Raw genomic sequence first — 17,068 nt, forward strand, 5'->3', positions numbered from 1 at the left:
ACTAGAAACTTCAAAAATGGGATGGGGGATGAAACTCAGTTGGTAGAATGCTTACCTAGACACAAAACATTAGATCTGATACCCAGCACTGTATAAGGTCATGTCCGGTGGGACATCAATTTCTTCAGCACCTTAGAGGTCAAGGAAGGAGGATCCAAGTTCAAGCTCATTCTTTTTTTTTTAATAGATAGTTTCTTTTTTCTTTTATTATTTATACAGTGTTCTGTCTGCATGCCAGAAGAAGTAACCATCGAATTACAGATGGTTGTGAGCCACCATGTGGTTGCTGGGAATTTAACTCAGGACCTCTGGAAGAGCAGTCAGTGCTCTTAACCTCTGAGCCATCTCTCCAGCCCCCTCAAGCTCATTCTTGACTAATGAGTTGGAAACTATCCAGGGCTACAAGAGACTGTCTCAAAAAATAAAACAGGAGGGCCAGGGAGGGAGAGAGAGAAAGAGGGAAGAGGAGGAAGAGGACCGTGAAGGCTGGCAGGAGCGGTGGTACACACCTGCAATACTCAGAAGGTGGAGTCTCACACTTTAATCTCAGCAGCAGGGAGGCACCGGCTGCTGACCTCTGGGAGTTCAAGGCCAGCGTGGTCTACAGAGCACGCTTCGTGGGCAGTCAGGACCACACACTGAAACCCTATCTCAAAAGCAAAATTTCCTCATCACTCTAGCCACATTTAAGGGCTCAAGATCAACAGTGTTGTTTTTCTTTCTCCCTGGCCTTTAACACAACGTACAGATGAGAATGACTTCTTTTCTGGTTCTTTGAGACTAGGTTTCTCTATGTGTCATCCCTGGCTGTCTTCGAACTCACTTAGTAGACCAGGTTGGTCAGGAACGCCGAGATCTGCACGCCTCTGGCCAATTTCTGGAATCAAGGACGTGCACCATCACGCCCATCTGACTTTGAGCTGCTTAGCCTCCACTCTCCACGTCCTGAGTGCTGGGGTTACAGATGTCTGCCACAGTTCCCAATTTCTACGGTGCTGAAGATTGAACCCAGAACCTTTTCACTGTTAGAAAAGCATCTAATGACTGAGCTACAGCTGAATCCTGTCGAGGGCCTAAGGAGGTCTCACAGAACGTTAGCACCAGACTGTGCCCAGGGAGCTCAAAGCTGGACACCAAGGTACTTCAGATACGGCACTTCCAGAACACCAACCTCTGCCCATACTGGCTGAAGACACCAGAATACACCCCATAAACAGCCTAGGTCCCCAAAGTACAGCAGCTGTACTGCAAACCCCTCCCATTTCTGTCCTGGCTGTCTAGACAGCCTGCTATGTCCTCCACCCCTCAGATGAGTGCAGACACATCCCTACACCCCCAACCCTTCTCCCATCCCCTCGAGATGAGTCACTCATCCGGGCTGGCTCATCCCTGCCTGTGCTTTTGCTTTCTTCAGGGTCACAGGAGCACAAGAGTCCCAAGGACATTCCAGGTGGGGAGAGTGCGTGGCTCATGCAGTAGCCCCATCCTGGAGAGGGTACCCCCTTCTAGAGCTGCCTAACTGCTGCCTGTCACAGTTCAAATGGTCCATCACTGTATGTTGGGGCTGTTTTGAACCACTGCCAGTCCCATCCCCCACCCCCATGCCCAGTACGGCTGGCCTAGGAAGAGATGCTTTCCCAAGGTCTGGGGGTGGACAAACAAGCTATGGACACCCTACCTGTCCTTCTGCCAGAACTCATCATTTCCAGTGAACACTGCCTGGGGCTGATCCCCATCCCATCCCCACTGGGAAAGGTTCAGGGCCAGCCACTGGACTGATGCTTGGGAGGCCCTTGGAGGAATTGAATCCACCTTCCCTTCCCTCACCCATCACCTTCCCTCCAACATCCCAAATAAACACGCAAGACAGTGTTTCTGGTCTGAGAGCGATGGACATTTAGATGTTGGCAACTGACCAGTGCCTCTTGGGGAGCAGGCAGAGCAAAGACAGAGAGGTAGGGTACAGTGCTGCCAGCCAGGGCTCAGCTCATCGTGGTCGCTGGGGTGTGAGTGGAGGAAAAATAGCCAGGGTCAAGTCCAGAGCTCAGAGCCTTACCCTTTCCAGGGCCCAGTACCATCAGATGGCTGGGTGACCTCAGCCCGCGGCCTGTGTGCGCCTGGAAGTAGGCACCGCCAACCTCTGCCCATTCTGACGGAGGGGCAGCGTCACTGGGGGCAGATGGCAGGCTCTGCACCCTCTAGTGGAAGAAGGACAAGGGGTGGTGAAGTGGCTGTGTGGTCACTGAGGTCTCAAGTTGGTTGAGGCTTGGGATCCAGACCACAGTTAAGGGTCTGGCTGGACAAGGCTGGCAGCTTTCCTTAAAGCCCTCATGATCCTTCAGCTGTCCTCCCAAACAGTTCCCCCACAACACACACACACACACACACACACACACACACACACACCCCGGGAAAGTCCTAATCAAGGCAGTACAAGCGAAAGGAAAGGGTGAATCCCCAGCCTCCTAAGGTGGAGGGCACTCACCCCTGGATGCAGCAGCTGGACATTGGGCCCAGTCTGCTGAGCTACATCACGGCTCTTGGCTTCTTGGTCACCCACATAGGAAGACAAAACAGGACCTGTGAACCCCTGCCCCAGACTCCTGAAAATCTCGAAGATGGTGTGTCCCCAATGGGACTCTGGCCAGAAGCATGCATAAGCCAGCCAGTCTCAGGGCCACAGTTCCCCACGGACAGCTGAGGGATGATGGGCGGCTCCCGCAGCGGGGCAGAGAAACTAAGGCACAAAGCTAACCTAAGCCCACTGGGTAAGGTGGGGTGGGTGCAGGATCCAGAGCTCACTCCTCCCCCTCTGCAAAGCACAAAGTGACCAGGCAACGATCACAACCAGGCTCTGACAACCTGGCACGGAACAAAGTTCAGGCTGATGATCCTGGGTGCCAGTGAGTGGCTCTTGACAGAGGGACTGTATATTCCGACTGGCCCGAAAAGGCCTCTGGAGATGGGGAAGACCCCTGGACGCGGCTGACACTCTAGTCTGGGCCCCATGGCCAGTCTGAGGCCTGAGTCTGGAAAGCGAACATCCAGCTGGGGCTGGCAAGGTGGTGGATGATGACAAGGTCCCTGCATGGGCTAGTAGTCTCCATTAGACCCTCCATGGGCATCGTAAAGAGGGAGAGAGAATGAGAGGGAAGCAGGGAAAGGGCCTAGGGTCTTAGCACATTTAGGCAGGTGGAACCCAGATGGGCGGGTCGCCTTGCGCTTCAGGACTGCCTGCGCAGACTGGGTCGCCGGAAGGTCGGGTGCATGAGGTTCTCGGTGATATAGGCCACCAGCAGGCAGATGACCACCAACATCACACAGATGGAGCCGCCCACCGCCGTCATGGCCACCACGATCTCCTGCATAGCTGCCGGTTCGGCGGTGAACTCCACGCACTCGGCGAGCTCTGGCTGGGTGGCGGCGAGCTCGGCGCGTAACGGCAGCGGCTGCAGGCACAAGCGGTAGCGTACGCTGTCGTGCACGTCGGGCAGCAGGTAGTCGCGGCAGGAGGCGCCCAACAGCACGCGATCGCACGGGAAGCGTGTGTAGGTGCCACGCCACGAGCAGTTCAGCGCGAAGATTCGCACGCGGCGCGCCTCGGCCGGTGCCAGTCGCCACTGCAGCAACACGCTGCGGTTGCGCAGGACGTGGGCGCGCAGAGAACCACCCGCCGAGACCAGCGTCACGCAGCCCGGAGCCTGGCAGCGGAAACCCCGAGCGGGGCTGCGAAAGCATAGGCGCCCACCGCCCGCCTCGGGGCCCTCGGACAGCACCTTGTAGGGACACCAGGGCGCGTCGGAAGCCGGCTCCCAGCCCGGTGGCGTGGGGACCACAGCGGCGCCGGAGGGCGGCGCGCAGGCGGCCAGCAGCAACAGCAGCGGCGGAGCGCGCATCCTGCGGCTGGGCCGGCGCTGCGGGGCGCGGGCTCGCGAGCGCAAGGGGAGCGGCGGAGGGTCACGCGGGCCGCGCCGCCCCAGCCGCTCCCGCTCCCGCTCCCGCGCCCGCCCCGCGCAGGGCCCTCAGCCGCCACGGGCTCCAACCCGCCCCACGCCCACGCCCAGTGCGCTCTCGGACCCAGCGGCAGAGGCGGGGCTGCCCCGCGTCCCGCCCCCTTAACCCTCGCTGGACCGCACCCCACGGCATGAGAGTCCACTTACCGTGGGCAAGCGATGCGCTGTGACCCGGGGACAGACCCTGGCCACAATCGATGAGGACCCCTGAGGGGATTGTCCCTCTATCTGATGCTGGCCCCCGCTCTGACCAAGGGACTAGGCTCAAGGACGGAAATGTAACTTCACCCTGAGCTCCTGCATCTTTGGAACAGTTGGCATCCGCAAGGCTTTGGCTTGGTGGAAATTAACTGCACACCTGAAGAGAAGCTGCAGGTTGACTCGACCTTCTCCGTCCCATCGGTTTTCCTTCCCTTCTTTGGCGCTTGAAGAGGGTCAGGACCAAAGAAAACGCCCCTCGCAAAAAGCCCACCCTGCGTCATGCGGTGTAGACGTCTATAGAATCCAAGCTGCTTAAAAGAGAGCCTACCCGGGCTACCAAATGAGTTCAGGGCCAAGCTGGGTAATTTAGTGAGATCCTCAAAATGAAAACAAGATTAAAAATAAAACAAGCACCCTAGAGAGGTGGCCTAAACCTGTCATCCCAGTTCTTGGGAGGGTGGATCAGAAGGTCAAGGCCATCATCCTTGACTACTTAGCAAACTTGAAACCAGTCTCAAAAAACGCGAAACAACCAGACAGAAACAACTCACCTTGTACAATGGCTATGCTGCTCCACGGATGGAAGGGAAGAAGGATCACACTCCAGGACCCCTGCAGTCTTACCCTAGCAGAGGTCACCTGGCTAGGCCTGCCTGCCTAAGGAGGGGTGAAGCCGGAACCCCCTGGTGCTGAAAGTTCTGCTGTTGAGGAGCACTGTGTACTGAACAGGGAGGTTCTATGGATTCCGACCCACTCATGACACCTTCGAGGTAACCATACCCGGGAAAGGAAAATATTCACTGGGTCCTACCTCACCCACAGAGCTCTTTCCTAGACTATGTCCTACTCCTCCTGAAAAACCGGAGGGGGACCAGTCTCATGGGCAGTAAGACTCAGGTCAGAATCAGAAGTCTCCCATCCAGCCACAGTGCACCTCATCACTAACTTGGAGGGACCCAATCCCAACACCCGGCCGCTCCCATTTGTAGAAAACTTGGATAGGGTCTACTGAGATCTCTGCTCCCTTTGGAGGTCAGAGGTTTTGAGAGATATATCTCACCACCACCCGCTTCTACCTTCCCCTTAGGCTGGGCAAACCCCTGACTCCTTGCCTCATCCTAAGAGTGCCCGGAACTTCTCAGCAAAGTAGGAAATAATGATTACCTCAGGGACCTGCATGTCAGGTCTGGAACTACCCAGACCCTTCATCCAGTTGGCATGGAGGTATCAGCGGGAAATCTGGGCACCCAGCGTCCCTCTGCACCTAGGGTATAGAAAATGGGCAACGCAACACAATGTGGAATCTTTGGACGGAAGAAAGCTGGATGCTCCCCCGCCAAAGGCTCATAGATCTGAATGCTTGGCCGCTAGGGAGTGGCACTATTAGGAGGTGTGGCCTTGTTGGAGGAAGTGTGTCCCTAGGGGTGGGCTTCAAGGTTTCAAAAGTCCAAACCAGTCCCAGTGTTCTCTCTCTTCCTGCCGCCATGCATCTCACCAAGCTAATTGTGGACTCTGAGTGAATCCCGACCAAATGCTCTCTTCTGTAAGAGTTGCCGTGGTCTTTGTGTCTCTTCACAGCAGTAGAACACTGACCAACTGACCAAGACAAGCTGTCCTCCGTGTTACAGTCAGTCGAGTTGAAAAAACACAATACCCAGAGCTCTGGCCAGATCTGACTTCATTCGCACCTCAGACTGTCCTAGGGTGAGGGCGTATTTTCCAGTAGGATCACCCGTACTGACCTTTTCCTGGTCAGGGCAGCACTAGCTCTGCTTCCCACTGTGCAAGAGAAGTTGCTCTCCCTCCTGTCAAGGACCGGCCTCGACACAAATCATCTCTTGCCAGGGGTAGAGGCGTGGGAATGAAGAAATATAAGTAAAGAATATGAGGATGCATCAAAATAATAAGACGGAAACAGAGAATATTACCGGGAGGGTGTTCCAGTGATTACTGAAATCCTGAAATTCACCGCGTTTATTTTTCCAAGCTTCTATAACCCAATATAACGGGGGAGGGGGAAGGGAAAGAGACGGTAACAAAAGGCTTTACTAACATGGTACAAAGGATAAGTCACACAGTCAATCACGTTATTACTCTGAGACATCAAATCCATTAGCATTCTGGAGGTAGCAGAGATGCTCTAGATCATGTATCCCGAAGACCACTCCTCCCCAGGTGACTTCACAGTTACAGTAGAAGGAGCAGAAGTACATTTGCATATCCTGACCACCTATCGGGGTGGCATGGACCTATCTTAATTTCAAAAGAACCAAGCAATCACATCCTGAGTTAGGATGTGCAGATATGCCTGACAATCTCCAAACTCTCTGACTGTCAGACAAAGTGGAAATGGGCCTGCATTTCTCGGCCTCCACACCCTCCTCTGGTAGGGGGTTGGCCATGGGGAATGAGGATTTTGATATAGTCTGTCTGGATTGTTCATCTTTGGTATCTTTCCAGCTAGGAACAGGGAGAGGACAAAGGAGATTTCTACACAAGCCACAGCAGGATCAGAGAAAGCTGACAACAGGAGACCCTTCTTCCCATCCAACATTTCTAAGCCAACAGAACAAAGAAAAACTCTGCTGTCCCTAGAGACCACAAGAAACCCAGCACCTCACTCCATGTTGGCCCACTCCTATTAGGATGCTCCCTGGTCCTATGGCAGCACCGTCTTAGGGCTTGGCTCTGTTAAAGCATTACAGTCCCAGTCACCCCACTGGCACCTGCAAAAGTAGTGGGTGCCCTATTAGGACCTATGTTCATGCCCTACACAGGATTTCCTTGTTATGTCTTTGCAGGTCCCTGCTCAGGAGTGCCAATCGGCACAAATACGGCTCTGCAAAGAGCACCATGGGGAGGCCGCCTGGAACAGGTGGCTCCGCTTTGGGCAGCAGCCAACTTCCTAGGTAGTGCTGTTGGGAGCTGGAGGTAAAGCAGCCTGCCACAGGCAGGGTGCCCAGAAAGTACATCATGGGGTAGGTAAACAGATGGAGGAGGGTTAGCATAAAGTGCACAAGTTAAGGCCGAAACATGTCCTTCAGGATACAGAGGCTGTTGTGGGAAATGGAACAGGGGCTGACTACCCCTGGGCTATTTCCAGTTCTACTAGCACCGATTCCACTTTCCTCGGGGGACCCTCTTTCTCAGGCCAGCAGGAGTTAGGTTGGACTGACTTGCTCTGCCCTGGGGTTGGCAGGATGACTTGGGCCTGGCCTGCACATTCGAACTTGCTATCAAGCTCGTGAAAAGGAGTTAATAACTCCAATGTCAGCTTCTGTGACTGAAGTTATCTTAGGGAATATATCTCCAAAAGGGAAGCAAACAGAGCAAATCCAAGAAATCCGGAATGTGTGCTTCCTCAAGTGTCTGGGATCTAGCCTCAGATGATGAGAGCCCATGTGCTGGACCCTCACAGTCACGAGAGATAGCAAAGTCATTTTTAACAGGCCCTGAAACATGGGATTCTGACTGAGGGTTTCCATGGTGTTTGCAGAACAGACCCTACAGAAGAAGCTAGTCCAGCCTAGCTCACACTGGGCCTCTAGTTATGAACTGTGGATACTGTAATGATTTGTTCTGTCTCTTTAAGAGGACACAGCCACGCCCACTCCCATGATCTGCTTGAGGCAGGCAGATCTTCCTTCCTGCTTGCAGACTGAGTCTCTTCCTTTTCCATCTCCCTCTTGAAGAGGCAGCTTCTGTCTCTCTCTCTCTCTCTCTCTCCCTTCTCTCTCTTTCTCTTTCTCTCTCCCTGCCTCTCTGCTCCTCTCCCCTTCTCCCTCCACATAACCCACTAAATAAATATCCAACCTTACTCTGCATGGCGTGCCTATACATCTGTCTCTCGCCCACCACCTGGGACCAGCCACCTTTGGAGACCTGCAGCGTGGTCTCGTGCACCATCCATGCCTGGGACTGGCTGCTCTGGGGCCTGCTGCCTGCCCCTGCTCAGGGACCTGCCGTATGGTCTCATGGCCCGCTGCCCGCTGCAGCCACTCGGGATCCACAGCATTTTTTTTAATTAATCCATTCCAGATACAGATTTAACCTCAGTACTGGATTCTGGGTCAGAGGCAATGGATGAGGGACAAGGAGAAAATAAAGAAGGACACGGCCGTATCTATTGGTTGCCATTGGAGCAGAGGAAGCTACTTCATGGTTCCCCAGGTCTCCTATTATCAATGGGGATTCTGCAGGACAGTATGGCTTGAGAAGGGAGGAAGAAGACAGCTCTCTTTACCCCTGCAGTCTGTTGGTCCTTTTACAGGAACTCCATCTGACGAACACCACACACATACCAGCGTGCTGATACTTTGATTAAAAGTTTTCTTGCCTTTTAACTGTACGTTTTTTTAAAAGTTTTTTGCTTGTTTTTATATTTTCTTCATTTCATATATTTGCATGTGTGCTCATGCGTGCCACAGTGCATGTGGAGAAGTCAGAGAACACCTCGTGGGAACTGGTTTTGTTCTTCCACCGTGTAACTTTCAGGGAATGTAACTCAGGTTCTCAGGCTTGATGGCAAGTTGTGACCTGCTGAGCCATCCTGAGAGGCTAAAACACTCAGTATTCTAAGTTCTAGGCAAGCCTAGACTACACTCAATACTCAATGGCTTTCCTAGCCCAAGGTTCCAAAGTCCTACAATCCTCCCAAAAACAACATGGTCGGGTCTGTCGCAGCAATCCCTGCAATAAAGCAAGAGCATGCCCAAAGCAACTTGGGGTGGAAAGGGCTTGTTTGGCCAACACTTTCACGTTACAGTTCATCATCCAAGGAAGTCAGGACAAGAAATCAAGCAAGGCAGGAATGTAGAGGCAAGAATGGATGCAGAAGCCATAGCAGAGTACTGCTTACTGGCTTGCTTCTAAAGACTTCCACGGCTTGCTCAGCCTGCATTTTTTTTCTTCCTCCCTCCCTCCCTTCCTTCACCCTCTCTCCCTCCCTCCTTCCCTCCCTCCTTCCCTCCCTTCCTTCCTTTCTTTTTTCTAGACTGGGTTTCTCTGTGTCACCTTGGCTATTCTGGAACACATTCTTTAGTCCAGGCTGCCCTCAAACTCCAGGATCCGCCTGCCCCTGCTTCCAAAGTGTGTGCACCACCACCGCTCAGCTTCATTCTGCTTTCTTATAGAAGTCAGAACTACCAGCCCAGGGACAGCCCCATCCACACTAGGCTGGGCCCTCCCACATCAATCACTAGTTAAGAAAATGCCCTACAGGCTTCCCTGTAGCCCAATCTTAAGGGGGCACTTTCTCAATTGAGGCTGCCTTCTCTCTAATGACTATAGCTTATGTCAAAGCCAGCACAATCCCCATGTCTACCCACGTTAGCTTACTCAGGAGATACTGCCCCATGGACCTCAGACACAGCCTAAGGCTACCAGAGGTGGGAGGAACCCTTGCCTTCTAAGGATATCAGGCAGAGCAACGAGGACACTGTCTAGACGAAGCTCCAGATTGTGGTCTTGCTATTTCAGGCTGACCTCACTTGTGACAAAGATTAAGCACCCCAGAACTTGCTGGTGTCAGTGAGACTATGGCAGCTAAACTATCTGCATGCTGCCCTTTGTTTGCCTTCAAGAAAAGCAGTGAAGGCCAGGCCGTGTTGGCGCATGCCTTTACTCCCAGCACTCAGGAGGCAGAGGCAAGTGGATCTTTGTGAGCCCGAGGCCAGCCTGGTCTACAGAGCTATTCCCAAGACAGCCAGGGCTGTTAAACAGAGAAACCCTGCCTCAAATCATTGAGGGGCTAGAAAGATGGCTCAGAGGTTAAGAGCTTGTACTGTTCTTGCAGAGGAACTGAACTCAGTTCCGTGTCTGGCATCTCTTCATTACCTGTAAACCCAGTCCTTACACACACTTCAAAATAAAAATAAAACAACATCTCTCACCCAGGAACAGCAGTGTGAGTGGCAGGCTCGGCTGGAGCAGTAGACTCTACCTGCCATTCACACGCTAATTCCTAATGCTGAGACTCTTCACCTCCCTCTCTTAGCTCAAGCTCCCTCCTTTTCAACTCCTCCAGGTCCTGTAATTTTCCCCCTTCTCAAAATTTTGTTTGGGGAATTAGAACAGACAAGCAATCACTGCCTGGGTCCCTGCAGAAGGCTTCCTTCCTGAGGCACCTTCCTCAAACATTCTCTAGTGCATATTTAATCCTGGCATACAAGAGTTCTACTTGTCAGCCAGGTGGTGATGGCGCATGCCTTTAATAATAATAATAAAAAACTTAAAACAAAACAGTACCTCGAGGGGACTATTCTTCCAATGTTCTATTCAACAGTATAATATGATTTGAGTATAAAATGTCCCCAACAGGCCTGTGTGCTTGAATACTTGGTTATTAGTGGTTGATATTATTTTTGGAGATTATGGAACACTTGAGCATTGGGTCTAACTTATCTAGGTGAGTCTCTTGGGTTGCACACTGCTTCCTTTTCCAGCCATCATCTGAGGAACTCCACCATGGTCACTGAAGGGACAGTATCCTGTTCGAGCATGAGACTCTGTCAAGCCTTGCCCTTCTCTCCTATTCCCTCAGCCTTTCTAGAAACCATTAGATTGGCTAGGTAGTGGTGGCACACATTTTAAATCCCAGCACTAGGGAGACAGAGGCAGGTGGATCTCTGTGAGTTCGAGGCCAGCCTGGTCTACAAGAGTGAGTTTCAGGGGCTGGAGCCGATGGCTCAGAGGGTTTAAGAGGCACGTGGCTGCTCTTCCCAAGGTCTGAGTTCAATTGCCCAGGAAACTACATGGTGGCTCACAACCATCTGTACTGAGATCTGGCGTGTGGGCATTACATCGAGGCAGAATGTTGTATACATAATAAATAAGTAAATCTTTTTTTTAAAAAAAAAAAGTGAGTTTCAGAATAGGCTCCAAACACTAGAGAAACCCTGGTCTCAAAAGTCCAAAAAAAAAAAAAAAAAAAAAAAGAAAGAAAGAAAAGAAAAGAAAAGAAAAAAGAAAGAAAAGAAAGAAAAAAGAAACCATTAGATTACATTCCTAAAGCTAGTCACCAAGGTCTACTCCCTTATGTGGCCACTTCCTCCTCCCAAGGCTGACTACCAAGGTCTAGCTAATCAACATACTGAATCCAGCAATCAAAGCTCCCTTTGGCTCACCTAATTAACTTACCCAATTAAACAACTTTATACCTTTATAAAACTTGCCATTTGCTTCCTCTGTGCCTGCCATGATCTGTCCCCTCTCTCTGTCCAGAAGCAGTCCTTTGCTCCTCAGGCCAATAACCCTGCTGTAAAAGGAGAACTGCTCATTTGTCTCCCAGCCACCCAGACCCCAAATAATCACACAGAAACTATATTAATTACAACACTGTTTTCATATCTAATTTATCCTTTGTCATAACTAGGAAAACTATAACTTATTCTTCGCCTCCATCAAAGGCCCCATAAAGATATAAATTACCTAAGTAAACAGGAATTACATTGTAAGCAACTTCCAAAACTCTGGGTGACTGCCCACGCGGCAAGATGTCTCTGTCAATTCTAAAGTTCTTCTGTACGTTGGGGCAATCATTGTCAGTCCTCAGGTCCATAGTATCCAGCAAACTTTTCCATGAAGCAGGAAATTTGAAGACTTTTGCCCTATAAGTGGGCAGTTGTCAGTCACTTTCTTCTGCGTCCTGCAGAATGTCTGAACATACTTTTTCATGAAGCAGGAACCCCGGAATGACTTCTCACCTTTAGGCAAGTTCAGCAGTCATTTTTTTCTGTGGGCTCTGCATGTCCAGTTCATACAGCATACCATCAAGCAGTCCAGGCAAGAGCAGTTTCTTGCCCAAATGGCTAGCAAACTCCATAGGAGCCCTTTTTGATGGCCATCATCACCCTCTTGAAGTAATGGTGCTGACCAGAAGAAGACATGTCTCACTGTCGGAAAAGTCTAAGTTCTTAAATATTGAAATGCCATATTCTATAGGTCTTTGAAAGGTTGGAAGAATAGCTATCCATCTGAAATATATGATGACCATCTATTAATCTGGCATTTCTTAACTACACATTACATTTTAAATGAGCTACACAAACACAATATTAAACAAGAGTAGAAATATACATATAACAAAACTGATCTTGCCAGGCGGTAGTGAACCATCCTTTAATCCCAGCACTCGGGAGGCAGAAGCAGGTGAATCTCTGTGAGTTCAAGGCCAGCCAGGTCTACAAGAACTAGTTCCAGGACAGGTTTCAACACTACAGAGAACCCCTGTCTCGAAAAAAAACAAAACAAAACAAAAACAAAAATTTACCTTAAATTTATATCAATAAACCATACCAGTGTAAAGTATTCACTTCTATATCATATCCCCCTTCTTTAGAAGAGATTGACTGTGACCAGTTAATCATTTATACCCAACCCCTTGTAATGAAAACAAGCATTTATAAAACAATCATTTTGGAAATTTGGTCATAGTTTCCTCCAAACTGCTTCCTGCTATTTGTTGGGTGAAGTATTTTTAGGGTTCAAAGAGACCTTTTGGGGGACTTTTTCTATCAGACCAATTAGCCTGGAAGGAATCCACAGGTTCCCATCCTCTGTGGAAACAAAAGCAGAACCTCTTTTCCAAAATAACATATCCTTAGATTCAAGTTTTGAAGTCAAGATACCTTTAAAATATGTATGTTGGTTTAGCTTAGCAGCCCCCAGAATCAAATATCTCTCTGCATTCAAAAATTCAAGAAGACACAATAATATACATAATCCAGACTCTGTATATATTCCATGTTACATGGATTATTTTACTTACTCCTTTAATCTATGTCTGTCTGTACTCTTTTATATTACTTTTACTCTTTAAAGACTTTGTTTAATTTTTTAAAACTATTTATTTCTTTTTATAACTGTCTATACAATTTTTCTTCTCTTTCCCAAGCCTACGTATATTTTTAAATGCACTGTGACCCATTCAGAGATTTATTGTTGTCTGAATATGTATTTTATTGCATATCTGTAATAATTGTCTAACCAGGAGCACCTTTTTATTTTAATGCTAAGCGGACATGGCTAGGATCAACTCTGCTGCCGCCCTACCTGTTGAATTCCACCCTGTCCAACATGATAGAGGCATGTTTAACTCCTCTGTTAGCCATGCTCACCACCCCAGCTCCAGGAATGCAACTGATCTATGTCATCATTAAGTAACTAGCAGCACACAGCTCACAAACCCCATTTGAGTGCAGACTCCCAAAAGAGCCAGAGTTCATGCAGTCAGCACGAACCAGGTAGTTGCCTTTAAGAAAGAAAGAAAGAAAGAAAGAAAGAAAGAGAGAGAGAGAGAAGAGAGGAGAGAGAGAGAGAGAAGAAGAAGAAGAGAGGAGGAGGAGGACAGAAGCAGAAGAGACGAAGAAAGAAGAAGAGAAGAAGCGAAGAAGAAGAAGAAGAAGAAGAATGAAGAAGAAGCACAGCAGGCAGCAGCAGCAGCAGCAGCAGGCAGCAGGCAGCGCTATGCAGTTTTTGCTGCTAATGCTAAGTCAGGAAACCTCTCTTAAAGGTACCCATGCTGGGCTGGAAAGATGGCTCAGTGGGTAAGAGCACTGGCTGCTCTTCCAAAGGTCTGAGTTCATTCCCCGCAACCACATGGTGGCCACAACCATTTGTAATGAGATCTGGTGCCCTCTTCTGGCCTGAAGGCATACATGCAGACAGATACTGAAATACTGTATACATAATAAATAAATAGATAAAAAAAAAAAAAAGAGCATGCCTCTGCTCGCTGTCAGCAAACAGAGCCTATCTGAAAAAAAAAATGCGGCTACCATTACTAGCTGAGCTTGGCTTCCATTTTGGGAGATCTAGAAGCCCTCTTTTTTTCCCTTAAGCTCTTTTTAGGTCTTAAGTGGATCCAGGTCCTAGACAGTGGGCGCCATTTTGTAAACAGAGACTGCTTGTTCATTTCCCAGCTACCCAGACCCAAATAATCACACAAAACTATATTAATTACAACACTACTTGGTCTTTTAAGACAGAGAGAGGGGAAAAGAAAAGGCAGCCAGGTGTCTTGGGTTGTTCCTGCTCTTAGGACCCTTCAGGGAGTCAGTGGACACCAAAGCCCATTAGGAAAGGCAGAGGAACCAGTATGTGTGGTAATTGTCCTCATGGCTTTCTGGCTTCATGGGGTCAGCTAGTCAACACTAGCTCAGCGGGTCCAGCATAGGAACAGCGGGTAGACCTCTCCTGACCTCTGTCCGTTTACCTTTGTACAGTTTAATAATTTAGTCTGCCCAGATTTCCTAGGAATTTTTCCATTTTTTTTTACATATTCAGATGTACTGCCAAAAGCCGTCCACAATGTTTTCATTCCTGCTGTGTGTGTAATTACATCAGCTTTTCCATTCCCGCTGTGGAAGAGAAATACTATATAGCACCATATCTCATTCCAGTTACTCACTCCACCATCTCCTGGATGTTTGGCAGGTTGGAGCCCTACAGGCTTGTCCTTTGGAAGCTTAGCTAGGAAGCTTCCGTTCTGGTATCTAGTGGTCAATTGTCTGCCAGGGGACAGTGAGTGGTCCCCCTTGTCGCTGGCAGCTTCGGTAAGGCCAAGACTGAAACTTACCCAAGTCTTCCTGGTCTCCTGCCAAGTGGAGAGTGGAACATTTCTGAGCTTTGTTTTGTTTTTGTGTGTGGTATTGGTGTTATTTGGCACGGTGTCTCTAAATTGCAACATTCCCTCTAAAATGAACCATTTGCCTGTGAGATAGAGTGCCTCCCTGGGTGGTAGTGGCTCACACTTTTAATCCTAGCACTTGGGAGGCAGAGGCAAGCAGATATCTGTGAGTTTCAGGCCAGCCTTATCCACAGAGATAGTTCCAGGACAGCTAGAGCTACACAAAGAAACCCTGTCTCAAGAAGAAGAAAAAGAGGAAGGGAAAGAAGAAGACAAAGACAAAGAAGAAAGGGCTGGAGAGATAGCTTAGTGGTTAAGAGCACTGACTGCTCTTCCAGAGAACCTGGGTTCAATTCTCAGCACCGACATGGCAGCTCACAACTGTCTGTAACTCCAGTTCCAGGGAACTTGACACCCTCATACAGAGATACATGAAGGCGAAACCCCAATGCAATGCAATTAAAATAAATATTTTTTTTTAAAAAAGTACCTCTTGGGTCAAAGGGAGAAATTGGGACCATGTTCCTCCTTGGTGTTAGGCAAAGCAGATTGATTTAGCACCATCATCAGAGAACTACAAGGAGGCAGGCTCTAAAGAAGGTCTCCAAGATGTGGAGGCAGAATGGCTCAGAGAGACTGAAGATGACATAGAGCTAATTAATTGTACCCAACCCTGGTCTGCGGAGGAAACAACAGATACAAATGGAGGGAACTTTCCACGCTGTATTAGACCTTGTCTATGCTCAGCTTGCTCAGAACAGATGAAAATAGACTTCTGGAGGGATTTATAGAGCTCTAGTTGTAACCCCACTATTTGGTATAGGATGGTGGCTCAAGATGTTGCCCTTGTCCTTCCCATCCTCTGGAAAAGGTTCTGTTATGAAGAAGACATAATGTTAACTTCTGAGTGTTTTGGAGATAAATGAGTGTACCTGAAGGAGCAAGAATGAGGCATTAATTCACAAAGAGCAAACAAGGGTATCTCACTCACAAGGACCAAAAACATAAGGTTATTGGTGGAAACCCTCAGTGCCAGAGGTCAGTTACTCTCAAGAGCTTGTTGGCCAAGAAAGCCCAGAAGCCCCAGAAAGATACAAGTTATCTGCCATAGTTTCTGTGCATCTGACCTGAGAAAGTCTTAGTTTGGGTTGCTATTGTTGTGAAGAGTCACCAAGACCACAGCAACTTTTATGAAGGAAAACATTTAATTAAGGTGGTGGATTACAGTTCAGTGGTTCAGTCCATTGTCATTATGGCCGGCAGCACCGCGGTGTGCAGGCAGACGTGATGCTGGCTACATCTTGACCAGAATGCAGCAGCAAGTGGCCTAAGCAAAGTCTAAGCAAAAGAGACCTCAAAGCCTGCTCCACAGTGACACACTTCCTACTTCAACAAGACCACACCTCCCAATAGTGCCACTCCCTGAGTTTGGAGTGGGGGAATCACCTCCAATCTGACCACTGTGGTTGGTTCTGTTATTCTGAATCTTGCCCTGGATTTTTCTTTTTTTTTACTTCCTTCAGTCAAGGCGGCCTCAAAATCACAACAATCTTTCCTCAACCTTCTGAAGCCTGGGACTTCGGGCGTGAACCGCAATGCCCTGCTGCCTTAAAAATGCTCTCTGGTATGACTTATGACTTCCTTTTTTCCCCCTGAGAAAAGTACTTTAACAGTTTCTTTGTAGAGCCAGAAAACAAAACAAACAAACAAAAGCCTCTGGATATTTTCCCTTCTCCCTTTGTATGAAAAAAATAATGCTCTAGGGCTATTAATATACCTCTTCTGGTAAAAGCACTTACCACGCACAAGCTGATAACCTGAACGTGACGCTCAGAACCCAGGTAACGGTGGGAAGAGAGAAGAACTGACACCATGGGATTGTCCCTGGCACATACTCACATGATGTATATCAAGAGCACACATCATGTGCAATAATAATAAACTTTAAATTTTTTTCAGATTTTAATTTTTTTATTTTATGTGCACTAGCACGCATGTCTGTGTGAAGGTAACAGAGCCTCTGGGATTGGGGCTACAGACAGTTGTGAGCTGCCATGTGGGCACTGGGGACTAAACCCCAGTCCTCTGGAAAGGCAGCTAGTAATCTTAACTGTTGAGCTGTCTCTCCAGGCCCCGTTCTTTGGTTTTGTGAGGCAGGTTTTCTCTGTGTAGTCTTGGCTGTCCTGGAACTCACTTTGTAGACCAGACTTGTTCCAAACCCAGAGCT

The 17,068-nt window shown here is 48.9% G+C and overlaps 1 protein-coding gene across 1 annotated transcript; it reads right to left on the reverse strand.

Moving 5' to 3' along the window:
- Positions 1-3,224: 3,224 nt before the first annotated feature.
- On the reverse strand, positions 3,225-3,896 carry Fndc10 (fibronectin type III domain containing 10). Its single transcript, XM_038334343.1, has one exon. It carries the CDS (start codon positions 3,894-3,896, stop codon positions 3,225-3,227), a length of 672 nt encoding a protein of 223 aa, XP_038190271.1.
- Positions 3,897-17,068: the final 13,172 nt, after the last annotated feature.

The sequence above is a fragment of the Arvicola amphibius genome, chromosome 6, assembly GCF_903992535.2.
Source record: "Arvicola amphibius chromosome 6, mArvAmp1.2, whole genome shotgun sequence".
In the NCBI taxonomy this organism is placed as follows: Eukaryota; Metazoa; Chordata; class Mammalia; order Rodentia; family Cricetidae; genus Arvicola; species Arvicola amphibius.